This window comes from Buteo buteo, chromosome 22 (genome assembly GCF_964188355.1).
Source record: "Buteo buteo chromosome 22, bButBut1.hap1.1, whole genome shotgun sequence".
In the NCBI taxonomy this organism is placed as follows: domain Eukaryota; kingdom Metazoa; phylum Chordata; class Aves; order Accipitriformes; family Accipitridae; genus Buteo; species Buteo buteo.
In genome coordinates, this window is record NC_134192.1 from 3030803 (window position 1) to 3045820 (window position 15018).

Consider the following 15018-nt stretch of genomic DNA (forward strand, 5'->3'; position numbering starts at 1 on the left):
CCTAGAATATAACAATAAAAATGTAAGAGCTTTCCCACACTCTAAAGTACATATACTAAGATGTGTCATCACACAGTAGCCTAGAGGCTTTCACAAGAACACATGCTATAAAACACTACTTTCATTAAACCTTATTCCCAGATGACTGAAGCATGAAGCATAGGACCACAGCAAACAAGTTTAAGTTGTTTTAAATGCAAAACCAGGTGTGTTTCTTCAATTTTTTTTAATATCTAGAAAAGCTTTCAGAATACGCCCATTAAAAATATTTACAGTCCTCATTATCTATAAACATAGCAAAACAATTTAAAAATATTTACAGTCCTCATTATCTACAAACATAGCAAAACAATTAAATAACTGAAACTAAAATAAGATGCACATACTTGCTCCTGGAAGATTTTTTAAATGCTGAATTACCTAATTTATAAAAATCAATGGCTAATCACTCTGAAATACAACCTGCTGCAGTGCCTCGCCAACTTCCAACAGTGACTTCTGTTGGTGCAGGCACAACATTTCTTGAACTAGCTGAAAAATGAGAAGGGAAAAAAAAAGGAAACTGAAATCACCAGACAGTGCATTTTCCTCTGTCAGCAAATTTAACTAAATGTTTTAAAAAAAAAAATCACGTCAATTAGTCCCAAAATTTTGAAGGACATTATAACAAAAAACTCCAGAACACTAAGTTTGAGCCTCCTGCTAGATAATAATCAAGTAAATTTGCACAACACAGTTACATAAAACATGTTGCCTGTTTGTTACAGCGCAGCAAAAAGTTTTTAATTAACAAAATGCAAGATCTCGCTTGTGCATTTAATGAATTCTAATTTTTATCCAAACAGAGCTTGATGCAGAAGTGAAGTAAAAATTAATCACCAGACTGAAAGAGAAATGCATAATTGACCACTTTCTAACACAGACACGCCTAGAAACTAAAAGGCCAGAGAGGAATACATATATATATACACTACAGACATAGCCTTAGCTTTCTAGTTCAGAAAATCTAGCTCAAATCAACACTTAGCAACATGTGGCAATTAAAACTTATCAGCAAGGATTGGCATTTCCCACACGAAAATAAGAACATTCAAAAGGAAAAAAGAATTATAGTTAATACTCCTATACATTACCATGATAACATTGTTGTTTATTCACTAACATCTGAAATACGTCTCCAGGAACACTGGACAATACTGAGTACCCAGATATGTTTTAACACATCCAAATAAATACATGGGAAAAATATTTGGTCTGCATCCACTTCAACTCTCAGCTTCTTGTCTTGCACAAGTTTCAAAACTAACTCCCCCCTCCAATTTACAACTTGAGTCCTGCTTGTCTCCACTACTAAGTAATATGAACTTGACTGTAGTCCATGACAGAATTCTCCCTGTCAGGGGCAACTAATCAAGGTGAGTGACAATGAAAAGCTAGTCATAAGCAGCGGTACTCCGGGGGGGGGGGGGGGGGGGGGGGGAAGGGAAGAAAGAAAAAAAGGTTATTATTGAACAGAAATAACAGCTATCTGAGAGTTTACAGGAAGTTCATTCAGTCCATGTTTGAGATACACTTCCTTCACTGCCCTTTGAAAAACGCATGTGAATTACTGAAAGCCGGACTCATTCAATTTGAGATATGTACTCAATTCTTGACTTGTAACCAAAAAAACCATTCACTGGAACACGTTACAGCCTTCCTCCGCTGACAGAAGCGTTTCCAATTCCAATTTCCTTTCCCTACATAAGAGCAAAATTAGCTGTCAGCGTCAGTTACTCCCTACACGAATGTTCAGCACCCGTCCACCCGCACTGCTTTTAACGCCTGTCCACAAAAAGACGCTCGGCGAGCAGGCGGAACGCTCACCCGCACACCACCACAAACGGAGGCAGAGCTCCAGCCTCAAGTTGTCGGGGCCCAAAAACTCGCCCAGGACTTGACCCCTCACGCCCACACCGCTCTCCCCTCACGCTGTGGAGCCTCCACCACCACGCCGGCACCCCCCAGCCCCACTGCAAGGGGCTCCCCCCGCCGGGGCGGCCTCCGGGAGAGAGTCGGCGGCCCCGGCCCGCACCCCCGGGCCCTCGCCGGCCGGCGAGCGCTGACAACCGGGCAAGGTAAGGACGGACCGGGCCGTCCCCTCAGAGCTCACGGGAGCAGCATGGCGGGGCCCCGCGTCCCTCCTCAGCCCCTCACCCCCCCCCCCCCCCCCCGCCGGCAACGCACCTGGCCGCTCCCCGGGGCCGCGCGGGCCCGCTGCCGCCCGCTCCCCGCAAGCCAGCCGTGAGCGCAGGCGGCGGCGGCGGGAGGCCGCAGCAGGGCGATGGCGAGCAGCCGCCGCTTGCGGGAGGAGGCAGCCGCCAGGCTGAGCAGCGCCATGACGGGAAGGCCGGGGAGGAGAGGATTGTGGGACGCCGGCGGACTCGCTGGGGAGGAGCGGAGGGGGGCGGAGCCCCGCTCCCGGCCCCGCCTCCCCGGAAAAAGGCGGGGCGCGTCGCCATGGCAGCGCCGAGAGCGCGCTCCCGCCGTGCAGAGCCGTCGCCGCCCGCCCGCCCTCAGTCCTGTCATGGCGGCCTGAGGGGGACGGGAGCTTCCCCGCCGAGCTGGGGAGCGGCCGAGCCCTTCCCGAGCTGTCACCTCCTCAAGAGGATTTTTGTTCCGACTGCAGAGGTAAAGGCGTCCTTTTTGAGAAACCAGACTGGTGAAATACGGGTTTCCTCAAGGCCAAACCACGCCAACGGTGAGCATCGCTCGTACTGGTCAGCAGCTCCATTAGTACGGTGGTACTTTGCAAAAAGTCTCTCCTGTTCAGTAGAGCCGGTTAGCGATCTCACGCTTTCTCCACACGCAGCTGGACAGCCATGCCGCTGTCAGAGGCGAAGAGGGGGCCCGAGCTGGTGCACGTCCCCCTCGGCAGGTTTGGGGGACGCGGCGGAGCAGCTGCCCCGGCGGTTTCCTCGGCTGGGGCGCAGACAGGCCTCGGCCTGCCGAGCTGTGAGGGGAGCGCTGGCCGGAGGGCGAGGTGTAATCTAGACGGCTGGTGGCACGGCACGTCTCCACACGGACCGAGTTCTGTATTCCACACCCTTCCCGGGGTTAAGCTGTGAGTTACCTCAGAGAACTCCGTCAGCTAACACAGCTCACGGCTCGGCCATCGTTCCTTTGAGACCAGAATAATGCAGCAATAGTATGGTTCCTAATTAAACACCAATTTAGGATAACAGAGGTATGCCATGGACCACACTTATAATGGCCTATATACTCCTATCTGATTGGCATGCATAGCCGTGAGGAAGCTATAACTCTGTGTGGCATTTCTAATCACATAAAGATTTCTTCAAAGCTACCAAAGCTTGACTACTGACGCTCTTGCCTTGGGGGAGAGTTGTAAGCTCATTTGCGGGGGAGAAAGGCAGACAGACAGACGGAGAGCAAGAGGACAACTGGCTTGAAGCTGATTTTTAATGAGGAAGGCTTTCTGTACCCCGCGCTGTGATGCACAACTTTGCTTCTGACCAGGATTCACTTCAAACGACAGAGGCGACATTTCTCTGTCACTAATCTAATTCTTCATCATAATTCCATTTGGCAGAGCCTGGTCTGAACAGTGCCGCCCAGTGGCATTGTTCAGAAGAATAAACAGAAATACTAGGCTTATGGCTTCCATACATCCACTTCCTTCGGTATGCCCTTTTCAGCACTAAGTTTGACACGACAAAACATGATAATTGCAACACTTTGTCTGGGATAGCCTGGACAGACAGGCTGGCCAACACTGCACCATCTTTTGAGTGATTTCAAATGCTTCTGCAATGTTTCCACATACATTGCCGAGATAGCCTACATATATATAACTGTGTATGTATGCAGATACAGTGCATTCTGGATCAATCCAACCTGCAGCACAGGCTCTCAGCCGTGTGTTATGTGTCCAGTATTTCCACCCTGTCAAGCTCTTTGGATGTGCGCTACACGGAATATCCTGCGCGTGGATAAAAGAACCCTGACTTGCAGTAGCGCAGTATATTTGATGCAGCTCTGGTGCCTCTCTAATGGAGGCTTAAAAAAAAAATCACTCGACAAACACATATTGTTAAACCTCACAACACCATTCTGAGACAACTGTATTATTACGGTCTCGTCTTCGTTAAACAGGGAGAAAAGAGCCGGCTCCATATGCCTGTACGCTGTGTCAGTGATAGAAGCCGTTACATACTTCCGATAAGACCCTCAAATTGACGATGGAAAAAACACAGTTGATCATTCCGTTCATACTCTCTTTAGTACAGACCAACGCTAATTTTTTGACTAAGGTAGTTTCAAAGTTCTGAAGCAAGCCCCAACGGCATAAGAAATAAACATATTCCTCTCATGAAATACAAAGAGGAATGTTTAGTGTTCTGATGGAATATCGAAAATGACGTTCTGTCATTCACCTAACACTGCAAAAACACATCAGCAGACTGGTGGAGAGGAGGCGATTAATTCTGAAAAAGGGATTAAAAGCGCAAAATGCTAGCAGCTTAGTTTACAGATAACTAAGGGGTGGCTATAGCCCACACTGTAAACATTTAAGAAGGGTGAGAATTTATTAAAGCTGAGAGAAGGAAGGAGTGCTGGAAGTAATGGGATCCCATTAAATACGGGAAAGCTAAAGATAAATACCTGGCACGTCATTGTCGCAATGGAAATGTGATAGGATAGTTGGTATCCCCTCATTTAGGACATTTAGAATTAAAATGGCTAAGACGTGAGAAAATTACCTGCGCCAAAAAATCTAACATTACATATATGTGTATATACTTACAATATCAAATGGCCACGTGGTATTTGGTGGAAAATTTTATAATTAGTAATTTTAATATTCCATTATCATGAACTGAGCAAAAAATCAGCTTTAGAACTCCCATTTTCTGTGCTAATGCATATCATTTTAATTTTTATACACTTTTAAGGCTAATAAGGTACTTACTTAACTATATTTGATATTAATATTTTCCCTGCAAAGTTTGCCTTTACCTGCTGTTCTTTCTTTAACACCTCTCCAATGCCGCCGGTTTTATTTCCTCCCCCTACTATTTCAGTCTTCTTTCCAGTTCCAATCTTCCCTTCCTCCTTTTGATACCAGTTTATTCACATGGTGCCAGATTATTGATACCTGTACAAGGCACTGCACAAACCCTGAGAGAGACACGGAAAGAAAAAGAGGCCATATACCTACCTATAGTGGTCAGAAACATGACATCCCCTTCTCCCAGAGTGACCTAACCAGGAGAACAAAGCTCACGCTATAGACACAGAAAGCCAACAGACGAGTTTTATAAACTTACACTGTAAAGTAGCTTGCCACAAAAAAAAAAAAGAAAAAAATCTGTGTCTCTGCAGATTTAGCTGTAGAAGCAAAGGATCTCCTTGGAGACAGAAATCAATGCATGCTCCAGAGCTGTCAGCGAGAAAAGTTTACAGAAGCAGCTCAGCAGAAGAAATGTAAGCCCCAGCACACGGAGGCAAAATAATACCTTACCTAGAGTTCATTGAAGTTCTTAAGTTCTTTCTCATTAAAGGTGTTTAATATGATTGTAACATTCTAACGAAGTTCACTTACAGCAACAAGTACTTATTTCTTCCAGCTGTAAAAAAGCAGAGTACAATTTCATAAAGACTATTTATAGAACTAACATTTATATTTATTAAACATTCCTACAAAATGGAAAGAATCAACACTGAATGCCAGATAATCAGTATGCCAAGGGGAGACTGAAACCTCTATTTCGTATGGTAACGTTGACAATTCCAGTTATGGCAGGCATCAGAATAAATGAAAGTGTCCCCAGAGCTGTGGAAATCAAAATGAATTCAGGAGTCAGGCTAGAGGATAAAGAAAAGTGACAATACTCAATCATCATTTACAATCAACAGTATTGGAAGGCTATGAACACAAGGAGAATGCTTCACCAAAGTATATGAAGAAAGAGGGAAAATTAATGGGAAGATATTAATGCAAAAAAATTTAAAAATGGGAAAAGAGGACAATGGAGGTGGGGGGGATAGAACCCCTCACTCAGAGATATAAAATTAATTTTGGCCAGTAGAATATGTGCCAAAAGGCACAATACTGATTTGAAGATAGGTACTCTAGAAAAATATGAATTATTAATCCTATTAAACCCAGCTATTAATTTTGGTAGGTTTTTCCTGTTCTTTTTTCTTAAATAATCTGTCATGTATTTTGGTTATTTCATCTCAGTCTGTTCTGGCGCTTTGTATTTTTGCCCAGTAATGTATTGGCTGTAGAATACATGCTGTTACATTCGCATCGAGTCTTTCTAAGATCAGCGTTGCATTATTTTTATTCTGAATATTAGCCATCTGGCACTGTGTGCTGCAGTATTTAGTGCCACAAATAATAATGAAAAATATGGTAATATCTCATGATACTTCAGCGTAAAAATATAAGAGAGGGTATAAAGCTTTGGATGCATAATCTTAAAGCTGCCAAAGCATGCTGCTCCTTCTGCCCTTGTTTTCCATAAATGATTCTTTGATTGGAGACAGCAGCGGTAACGGAAAAGTCATTGGTTAATGCACATTAATGAAACTGCGTTTCTTGCAGTTCAGGAACTGGTCCTGAAGAACAACAGGTAGGAAAAACTCCGAGATTTATACCTTTCTGTTCAGGTAGATGTGAGCACAGCCAAGACACACGAGAAAAAGGTATTTGGCTTCAGGTATACCGGAGAGGGCTCCATCTTTTCCACATCAGTCAAGCCCCGTAGAAATGCTTGAACTTTAAACAAAATAGCCTTTTCCTTCTCTCCCCCCACATCAAAACATGATGACGGGACCGTTGCAATAGTCAGCAAAACTCTTGTTCTCGCTGTAGTTAAGTTGCATAATTAGATGGGGCTTAAAAGAGGTGAGAGCTGAACTTTAATGATTCTGTAGGCTGGCGCAGAGGTGAATTGCAAGCTAACTCACAGAACTTACCAAGCTGTCGGTGCTTCAGGAAAATAGTTTAAGGTTGTTTAGGTTCAAAGGCAGCGAGTGTTTTCATGAACATTCATTTTAGAGAACACTCTTGCTGGCAAGATGAATTTACCTTTATGTATTTCTCTAAGGTTGGATTTATTTTTGAAGATTGGCCAAGCAGCAATTGGGATGGCAAGACCTATGTGGCCGTGTTACATTGCTGCCCTGTCTGCTTTAAGAACAACCATTTTCATCAGCTCTGTGCTCTGTAACCTCTGCTCACTGCTGGAGCATCCTCTGTACTTGAAGCACGAGCATAAAGCATAAGGTGCCTCCGGGCACAAGGAGCTTAATGTTTCCTAAAGAAATGAAATAATTTATGAGAATCATAAATAACAACTCCATCAGCAAGAAACGGGACTTGACTTCCTTCTGTTTTCACGCAGACCGCCCCAAACAGAGACAACAGCGTAACATGGAAGATGGTAATGCTAAACAACCTTTGAGTTTCCACCTGGTAACAAAGGGTCCAGCTCGTTTGACTCTGCCGTCTTCATCCAGGAGTTTTAGATGCCAGCCAGCTTGGCCAAAGCAGCAGCTACGTTTGGACTGTGGGACATCCAGAACCATCTACCGCATCTCTGCTGTTCTTTAGCCTAGTGCACATAGCAGAGGTGTCCAGCCTCAACAGGGTCACTAGATTTACTGCCCCTCGAGTAGATCAAATCTATACTGAATCCACAGCATGTCCGATTTTTTCCAGGCATGTGCTGGACCAAGGATCAATGCCTGAGCAGTAAATTGTAACAACACACTATGATAAAGAGAAATGGGGATTCACTGTGACAAAAGTAGACAACAAGGATGATGTCTGTGTGGCACTCCAAATATATATGGTCATAACCTGATCCTAATTACAAGAATGTAAGTTTATAAATAACAACTAATCCCAGTTTTAGAAATATAAAACTGTGGCTGGAGAGAGGTTCTGGCTCACAAGGGAAGTGCCTGAAGTGTCCTCATCATGGTTAGCAATGTTATTCATGAAAAATAGTAATCTAAGGCAGCAGTAGTAGCAACTCCAGTATGTTGTTTTCACTTTTGTGTTTCTTGTTGATGTATCATATAGTATTCTAGCTGTCCAGCACTTACTATCTCTCTTTGTCTTCTTAACAAACACATTTTCACGTTAGATTAAGCTCATTAGAAGGAGTGGGAGGTAAAAACATTTCCAAGCTTGCCTGTACTTGAAATCTCTGCTACCCGTGTGTAATGGCTCCTCTCATGACTTCTGCTTCTAGTACCATATGTCCTATGCTGACAAAGAACGCTATGAAAATGAAGAAAGGCCGGAGGTGCAGAGGCAAATTCTTGCCAAAATTACAAGGAAGTTGCCGGTGTACACGAGAATGGGGAATGGAGGTCAGCTAAGCAGAGAGCTTTGTTTCTCTCAATCTAATCAAGCAGGCAAAAGTAGCATGTGCTGGCAGCCCAGATGATACTGCCGACCAACAGGGCGTTCCTAATGCCACTGCATGCACAGAGTAACTCTTGTACGAATAATTTTAATGCCTTTTCTCTCATGTTTTGTGTTTGGGAAAACAAAAAAGCCTTGAACTCTTCCATTGATCTTCAAGGAGTGGAGTACCAGGTGCTGCCTTTGAGAAGCAATATGTTACCCTTTACAAGGTATTTACAGTTCAAACGCCTACTTGTGTTGTCTGCATTTAGTAATAGTAATAGAATGACAAAATCTGTAGTCGTTTTTACTTGAAATGGAGTCTAGCTTAAAGAAGCAGGGCATAATTCTGTGAACAGATTACCACCGGTACCAACTGTACAACAGATTCCAAAAACATGAATTGTCCTTTACTTTTACTTGGCATAGCAGGAAGTCTTCAAGTGAAAAGCAAAGAGACTTTAGTTATATTTAATTTTGACCACTAAGGGGAGCTATTTATTGACAAAATATATACATATAATCAAGAGGCTTAATAAGACCAAAAAAGAATTGTAGTACTCATTGTGTTACAAGTGTGTGCTGTACATATCCTGATTTCAACTTTGCTTTTGTTCTCTAGGGTGAATAACTGCATTGGATTTTCTAACTACAAATTCTTTCTACTGTTCTTAGCCTATTCTTTGTTGTATTGCTTGTATATTGCTGCAACAGTCTTCAAGTATTTCATTAAGTATTGGACAGTAAGTCATGAAATCTGGTTACTTTTCCATATCCTATGAGTCTGGTGGGATTTAGTCACTCTTGTTACATTTTTGTTTTCAGTCAATGGAGGGTCTGCATTTCTTCCCTAAGGTATTTTCCTGTGCCCTTTTTTGAGTTTAACCCCCATTTTATGTCTGAAATGCACAAAGCGAGAAGCTAACAGACTTCAGGAATTTCAAACTGTAGAGCTAGCTTCTGGCAATGAAGTTATATCCTTTTCCTGTTCTTGTGTTTGCATGTACATATCTCGGAATCTTTGGAAATTTACCACAAGTTTCCTAGTTTGGAAAACTCAAATGTCGTTCATAAGAAGACACACTTCACTGAAAGACAGCCCAGGATTTCTGTTTACAAAAATGTTCTGGTGCTTTTTCAGTGCACATCAGTGTATATCATGACTCATACCACTGAAATTAGAGGTGTTACACAGGGATAAACACTGCTTGAGTTAGGTTAGTCTCTTGGATTTAAATGTGGTTAATCTTCCCAATTCAAAATAGAGCTGCTGTGGTCTGGCCATATCACTGTACTTAAAAAACCCAAAACCTAAACTTCTACTGATTATGGAAACAATTGTCTTCTAAGTAGAAATTCTTACCTGTCAACATTTGATGCTTTTAAAGTGGTTGCAGGAATACCGCCTACGTATTTCAGTCATATTACAGGAAACCATTAATTGTGGGTGGGTAGTTTTCTTCTATGTTGCTTCCTGAACTGCCCGGGCACTTTTTTTTTTTTCCAACTTTCTCTGTATTGGTGTCTGAAGGATTAGGTCCCTTACACTTAAGAGAAAGAGCAAATAAGAGAAGGCATAGAGTGTAGATCCTGGGGTGGCTACCCTACTGTTGACTGTAACTGATGGTTTCCAAAATCTTAATTTCTTGAAGAATATCTGCTCCCTTCTCTCCTCTGGTATCAAAGTATAACATCCTGGCATTGATCTGTACATACCTACTGAAAAGAAAAAAAAAAAAAAAGGTCAAAAAGCCTTGTGCATTTTCTAATCCCCACATGACTCCTTTCTCAATTCAAAAGTTGACTGAAATAAAGTATGCTTCTTATTCAGTTATCGATTATCATTCATATGCAAGCAATGCCAACTGACAGTTCCAGTAAGAGGCTGGCCTTTTGTCTCTAGTTTTTTACGTCCCCTCTGCTGCTAACTCTGTATGACTGTGTTTAAGTAACTTAACTTTGCTGTGCATTAATTTATTAAATGTCCGTTGTTTTAATGGCTAATCACTTACATAAAATGCCTCCTGAGATGCTCATGGGACACTAGCGGGAACTGTTCCTTATGCTAGGAAAGGCACAGAGCCTTGAGCTCTGTGGTTGCATATATGGGATGGGCAAAGGCCGAGAAGTAATTTTCTTACTTTGAGGTTCCCACAGCCTATCTGTAGATGTCCGCTTATGAGGATCTCTGGCATTTGACTCTTCTGCTGTAGAAGGAAATAAGTGTTTGTTCTGCTCGTAAGATCCCGCTTGGCTTTGAAACTTTTCCAAACCACCTGTGCTCAGTTCTAACACTCCCTGATTGCTATAGCTATGGAGGCCAGGTTTTCTTGGCACACCTTATATTGCAAGAGGTGCAGAATTTTAATATACGGACAGGAAACTCAGCAGAACGTAAACAGGGCTTCAAGAGCTTGTGCCTGCTTACTTCCCTGTGGGCACAGGGCATGCTTCTAGTGCCCAGGTGGGAAGCTGGGATGTTACTGGCTCTGTTACACACAAAAAGTTAGTAGCAAACCCCTACTCTTTCTGCTTTGGTTACAGAAGGGGAAATGAACCAGATCATTTCTTTGTCTCTTCTTGCTTTTTATAGTAAGGTGTGACTTTTGTGGGTACAAGTTTGAGAACTCCAAGTAGGAGTTTTAGAGGATATCTTTCTTTCTAGGAACAAAGAATTTCCAGCTTTTATTTGTTCCTATCACTTGTTCTGTGTTGCTTTTCTTTCCAGGGTGAACTGACGAACGGACATTCCAAATTTCATGTCCTTTTCCTTCTCTTTGTGGCGGTCATGTTCTTTGTAACATGGCGGCAATGGTAGGCATGATGCCCTGCCAGAACTAGGGGCTCGGCCTGCAGCTGCAGGATGAGCAGCCGGTGGCAGTGACAGAAGCTGCCCCATAGTATGGGGTCATGTTCTCTGAATGCTTATTTTTAACCAAGTACTGAAATTTCTGCATTCAAACTGTTAATCAGCTGACGCTGCATGGCCAGTAGTAAATGTCAGTATATCAGACCTCAACTCCCTCCTTCATAGTTAAATTTAATACTTCTGGTCCCCTGAGGACAAGAAAATATATTAAAGAGAATGGAAGCAAGATAAGACAGAGATGGGGACAGTTAAGAAAAGACAGGAAGACAAATCCATTTGTTCTACAGGCAAATACAACAATAAAAAAGCTTCTAAACGTTTTCTTCAGCATTGCCCTTCATCTCTGAAAGTCATTTCTTAGTACAGTACAGAAAGACTAACTGTATAGCATAGACAAACTCATTATTAGTGCAATTATTGCTTATATACAAATACCGAAACTGTCTAGTTGTAAAAGGTTACACCCTCTGTGGTTTCACTAGGTGTCAATAGTTACAAACACCTTGCGATCCCTCAGCGTGCAGTCACCATCTCCACTGCCTTGCTGAATTCTAATGAGCTTCCACCCAATTTAACCACAGAAAAACATCTCTTCCACATCAACACCTATTACCAGCTCCAAAAGTGGTTTGTGAAGCTTAGTAGAGATATGCCCATACTTTTTTAGCTGCTTGTAAAAATTGGATGTCACACCAGGCACTGTAAAATAGAGCAATAAGATGGTCTTGAGGACCATCAGATCATGCCCCTACCACGGAACTGTCTTAGTGGTCACCAAATACCTTGAAATCATTCCTAACGCAAGACAGAGAGAAGGTAAAAATGAAGGAAGAAACTACATATGGAAGTCCATATATTAACAACACAGTTACTATATTTAGAGGTAGGCATGAAGCGCTATATTAAGGACATGCTTATACCTAGCTATGCTTTAGGTCAGCTCTGAGATTTTTCTCCTCTTCCTCCAGCTATCCCACTGACAGATGGTGTCGTAGTTTTGTGGCTGAGATCCAGAAGTGAAACTCTTTTCTGGGATTTAGCTTTCATCAAAGGGCATCCTCAGTTAGGACATATATATCCAAGCTGTCCCCAACTTTTTATTCAGACCTCTCTCTTCCAAGAATTTCCTGGGATTTGTAACTTTGGATTCATAACTTATTTTAACATTTCCTTTGAAGGCTTTAGCGTACCCCAACCCTATCTTTAGAAATGCTTTTTTCCTTGGATGGAGAGAGTTGGAACTATCTTGTCCACACAATAAATGGGATTTCTTAATAGTTCTTCTGGTATTTCAACAGAAAGCATTCACAAACCCATTAGCAATTTACCCATTAGCAATGCTCCCTCCACTTGGGAGGGTTTCATATAAGCATGTAATTTGCCAGCTCTACTTCTTACCAGACTATAAATAAGCATGTGGCTTGTTACTATTTCTTGATCAGGATTAAATGCAGTCATAATCAAACATATTCAGGATGAGAATGGGTTTATAAGGAACGATATCTACCTTGGCTTTGAGGATTCTGTGATAAAAACTGATGCTTCAAAAGGCGTGAATTAGTATACCTATGGGAATCATTTGAACCAATTTTTATAGCTTTTTATAAAACCTCTCGTTTTATTGCAGTTCATTCTGCCCTACATTTCACAGTTCACATCCAGCTGCAAGTGTCATTTTTTTGTCCATTCTGACTACACATTCCCCCATTCATCTATTTTAAAATAAATAGAATAAATTAGTTCCAGTTTATTGCCACTGAAATGCCTTGATTTAATGAGGTATAAAATACCTCCACACTGGAATTTCTGTGCTTCTGCACTACACCCCGATGTACCGTTCTTACATGAAAAAACTATCTAAGTACCCAATTCCAGTATCTTTCATTAGGCAGATGATGCTTTCAAAGTGTTGAGGCAACATGAGCAAATTAGTCTTCACGCCAACACCCCATATGTCAGGGGCGTCTTCATTTTTTATCTTCATTTTGGTGCTGGGGATGCTGAGACATCCCCGCCATAGCTGTACAGCATGTTAGGGTATAACGTGCTATCGTTCAGTACACTGACCTTCTTCTCAAGCCCTGGTTTGCTAACTGCACAGCTCTAGGAAGGAGTGGTGGCCATACCCCAGAGTATATATACCCAAGGGCACCCCTCCAGTTGGTACAATATTAGTTTGCCACAGTATTTCAGCATTTAATATTTTAGTATTGGCAGCAGAGTATCTTATGTTGCTTTGGGAAACAGTGTGGAAAAAGCCCAACTTAGATATCTTTTAGGATTCTATTCACAAATCTCCTCTGTGGTAAGTTATTTCATTCCCAGCATTTCTTCTACTGAGCTACTTCTGTCATCTTTTCTGAGTGCCAACTCTGGAGCATGCATTGATTTCTGTCTCCAAGGAGATCCTTTGCTTCTACAGCTAAATCTGCAGAGACACGGATTTTTTTCTTTTTTTTTTTTGTGGCAAGCTACTTTACAGTGTAAGTTTATAAAACTCGTCTGTTGGCTTTCTGTGTCTATAGCGTGAGCTTTGTTCTCCTGGTTAGGTCACTCTGGGAGAAGGGGATGTCATGTTTCTGACCACTATAGGTAGGTATATGGCCTCTTTTTCTTTCCGTGTCTCTCTCAGGGTTTGTGCAGTGCCTTGTACAGGTATCAATAATCTGGCACCATGTGAATAAACTGGTATCAAAAGGAGGAAGGGAAGATTGGAACTGGAAAGAAGACTGAAATAGTAGGGGGAGGAAATAAAACCGGCGGCATTGGAGAGGTGTTAAAGAAAGAACAGCAGGTAAAGGCAAACTTTGCAGGGAAAATATTAATATCAAATATAGTTAAGTAAGTACCTTATTAGCCTTAAAAGTGTATAAAAATTAAAATGATATGCATTAGCACAGAAAATGGGAGTTCTAAAGCTGATTTTTTGCTCAGTTCATGATAATGGAATATTAAAATTACTAATTATAAAATTTTCCACCAAATACCACGTGGCCATTTGATATTGTAAGTATATACACATATATGTAATGTTAGATTTTTTGGCGCAGGTAATTTTCTCACGTCTTAGCCATTTTAATTCTAAATGTCCTAAATGAGGGGATACCAACTATCCTATCACATTTCCATTGCGACAATGACGTGCCAGGTATTTATCTTTAGCTTTCCCGTATTTAATGGGATCCCATTACTTCCAGCACTCCTTCCTTCTCTCAGCTTTAATAAATTCTCACCCTTCTTAAATGTTTACAGTGTGGGCTATAGCCACCCCTTAGTTATCTGTAAACTAAGCTGCTAGCATTTTGCGCTTTTAATCCCTTTTTCAGAATTAATCGCCTCCTCTCCACCAGTCTGCTGATGTGTTTTTGCAGTGTTAGGTGAATGACAGAACGTCATTTTCGATATTCCATCAGAACACTAAACATTCCTCTTTGTATTTCATGAGAGGAATATGTTTATTTCTTATGCCGTTGGGGCTTGCTTCAGAACTTTGAAACTACCTTAGTCAAAAAATTAGCGTTGGTCTGTACTAAAGAGAGTATGAACGGAATGATCAACTGTGTTTTTTCCATCGTCAATTTGAGGGTCTTATCGGAAGTATGTAACGGCTTCTATCACTGACACAGCGTACAGGCATATGGAGCCGGCTCTTTTCTCCCTGTTTAACGAAGACGAGACCGTAATAATACAGTTGTCTCAGAATGGTGTTGTGAGGTTTAAC

The 15018-nt window shown here is 42.0% G+C and overlaps 1 protein-coding gene across 1 annotated transcript in view; it reads right to left on the bottom strand.

Moving 5' to 3' along the window:
• ABCB7 (ATP binding cassette subfamily B member 7) overlaps positions 1-2406 on the bottom strand; it is a 40406-nt gene extending 38000 nt beyond the window's left edge. The window contains exon 1 of the mRNA XM_075054264.1: positions 2227-2406. Coding sequence (XP_074910365.1) covers positions 2227-2379 — 153 coding nt within the window. The 5' untranslated portion in view covers positions 2380-2406. The remainder of the gene's footprint in view (positions 1-2226) is intronic.
• Between the last annotated feature and the right edge of the window lie 12612 nt (positions 2407-15018).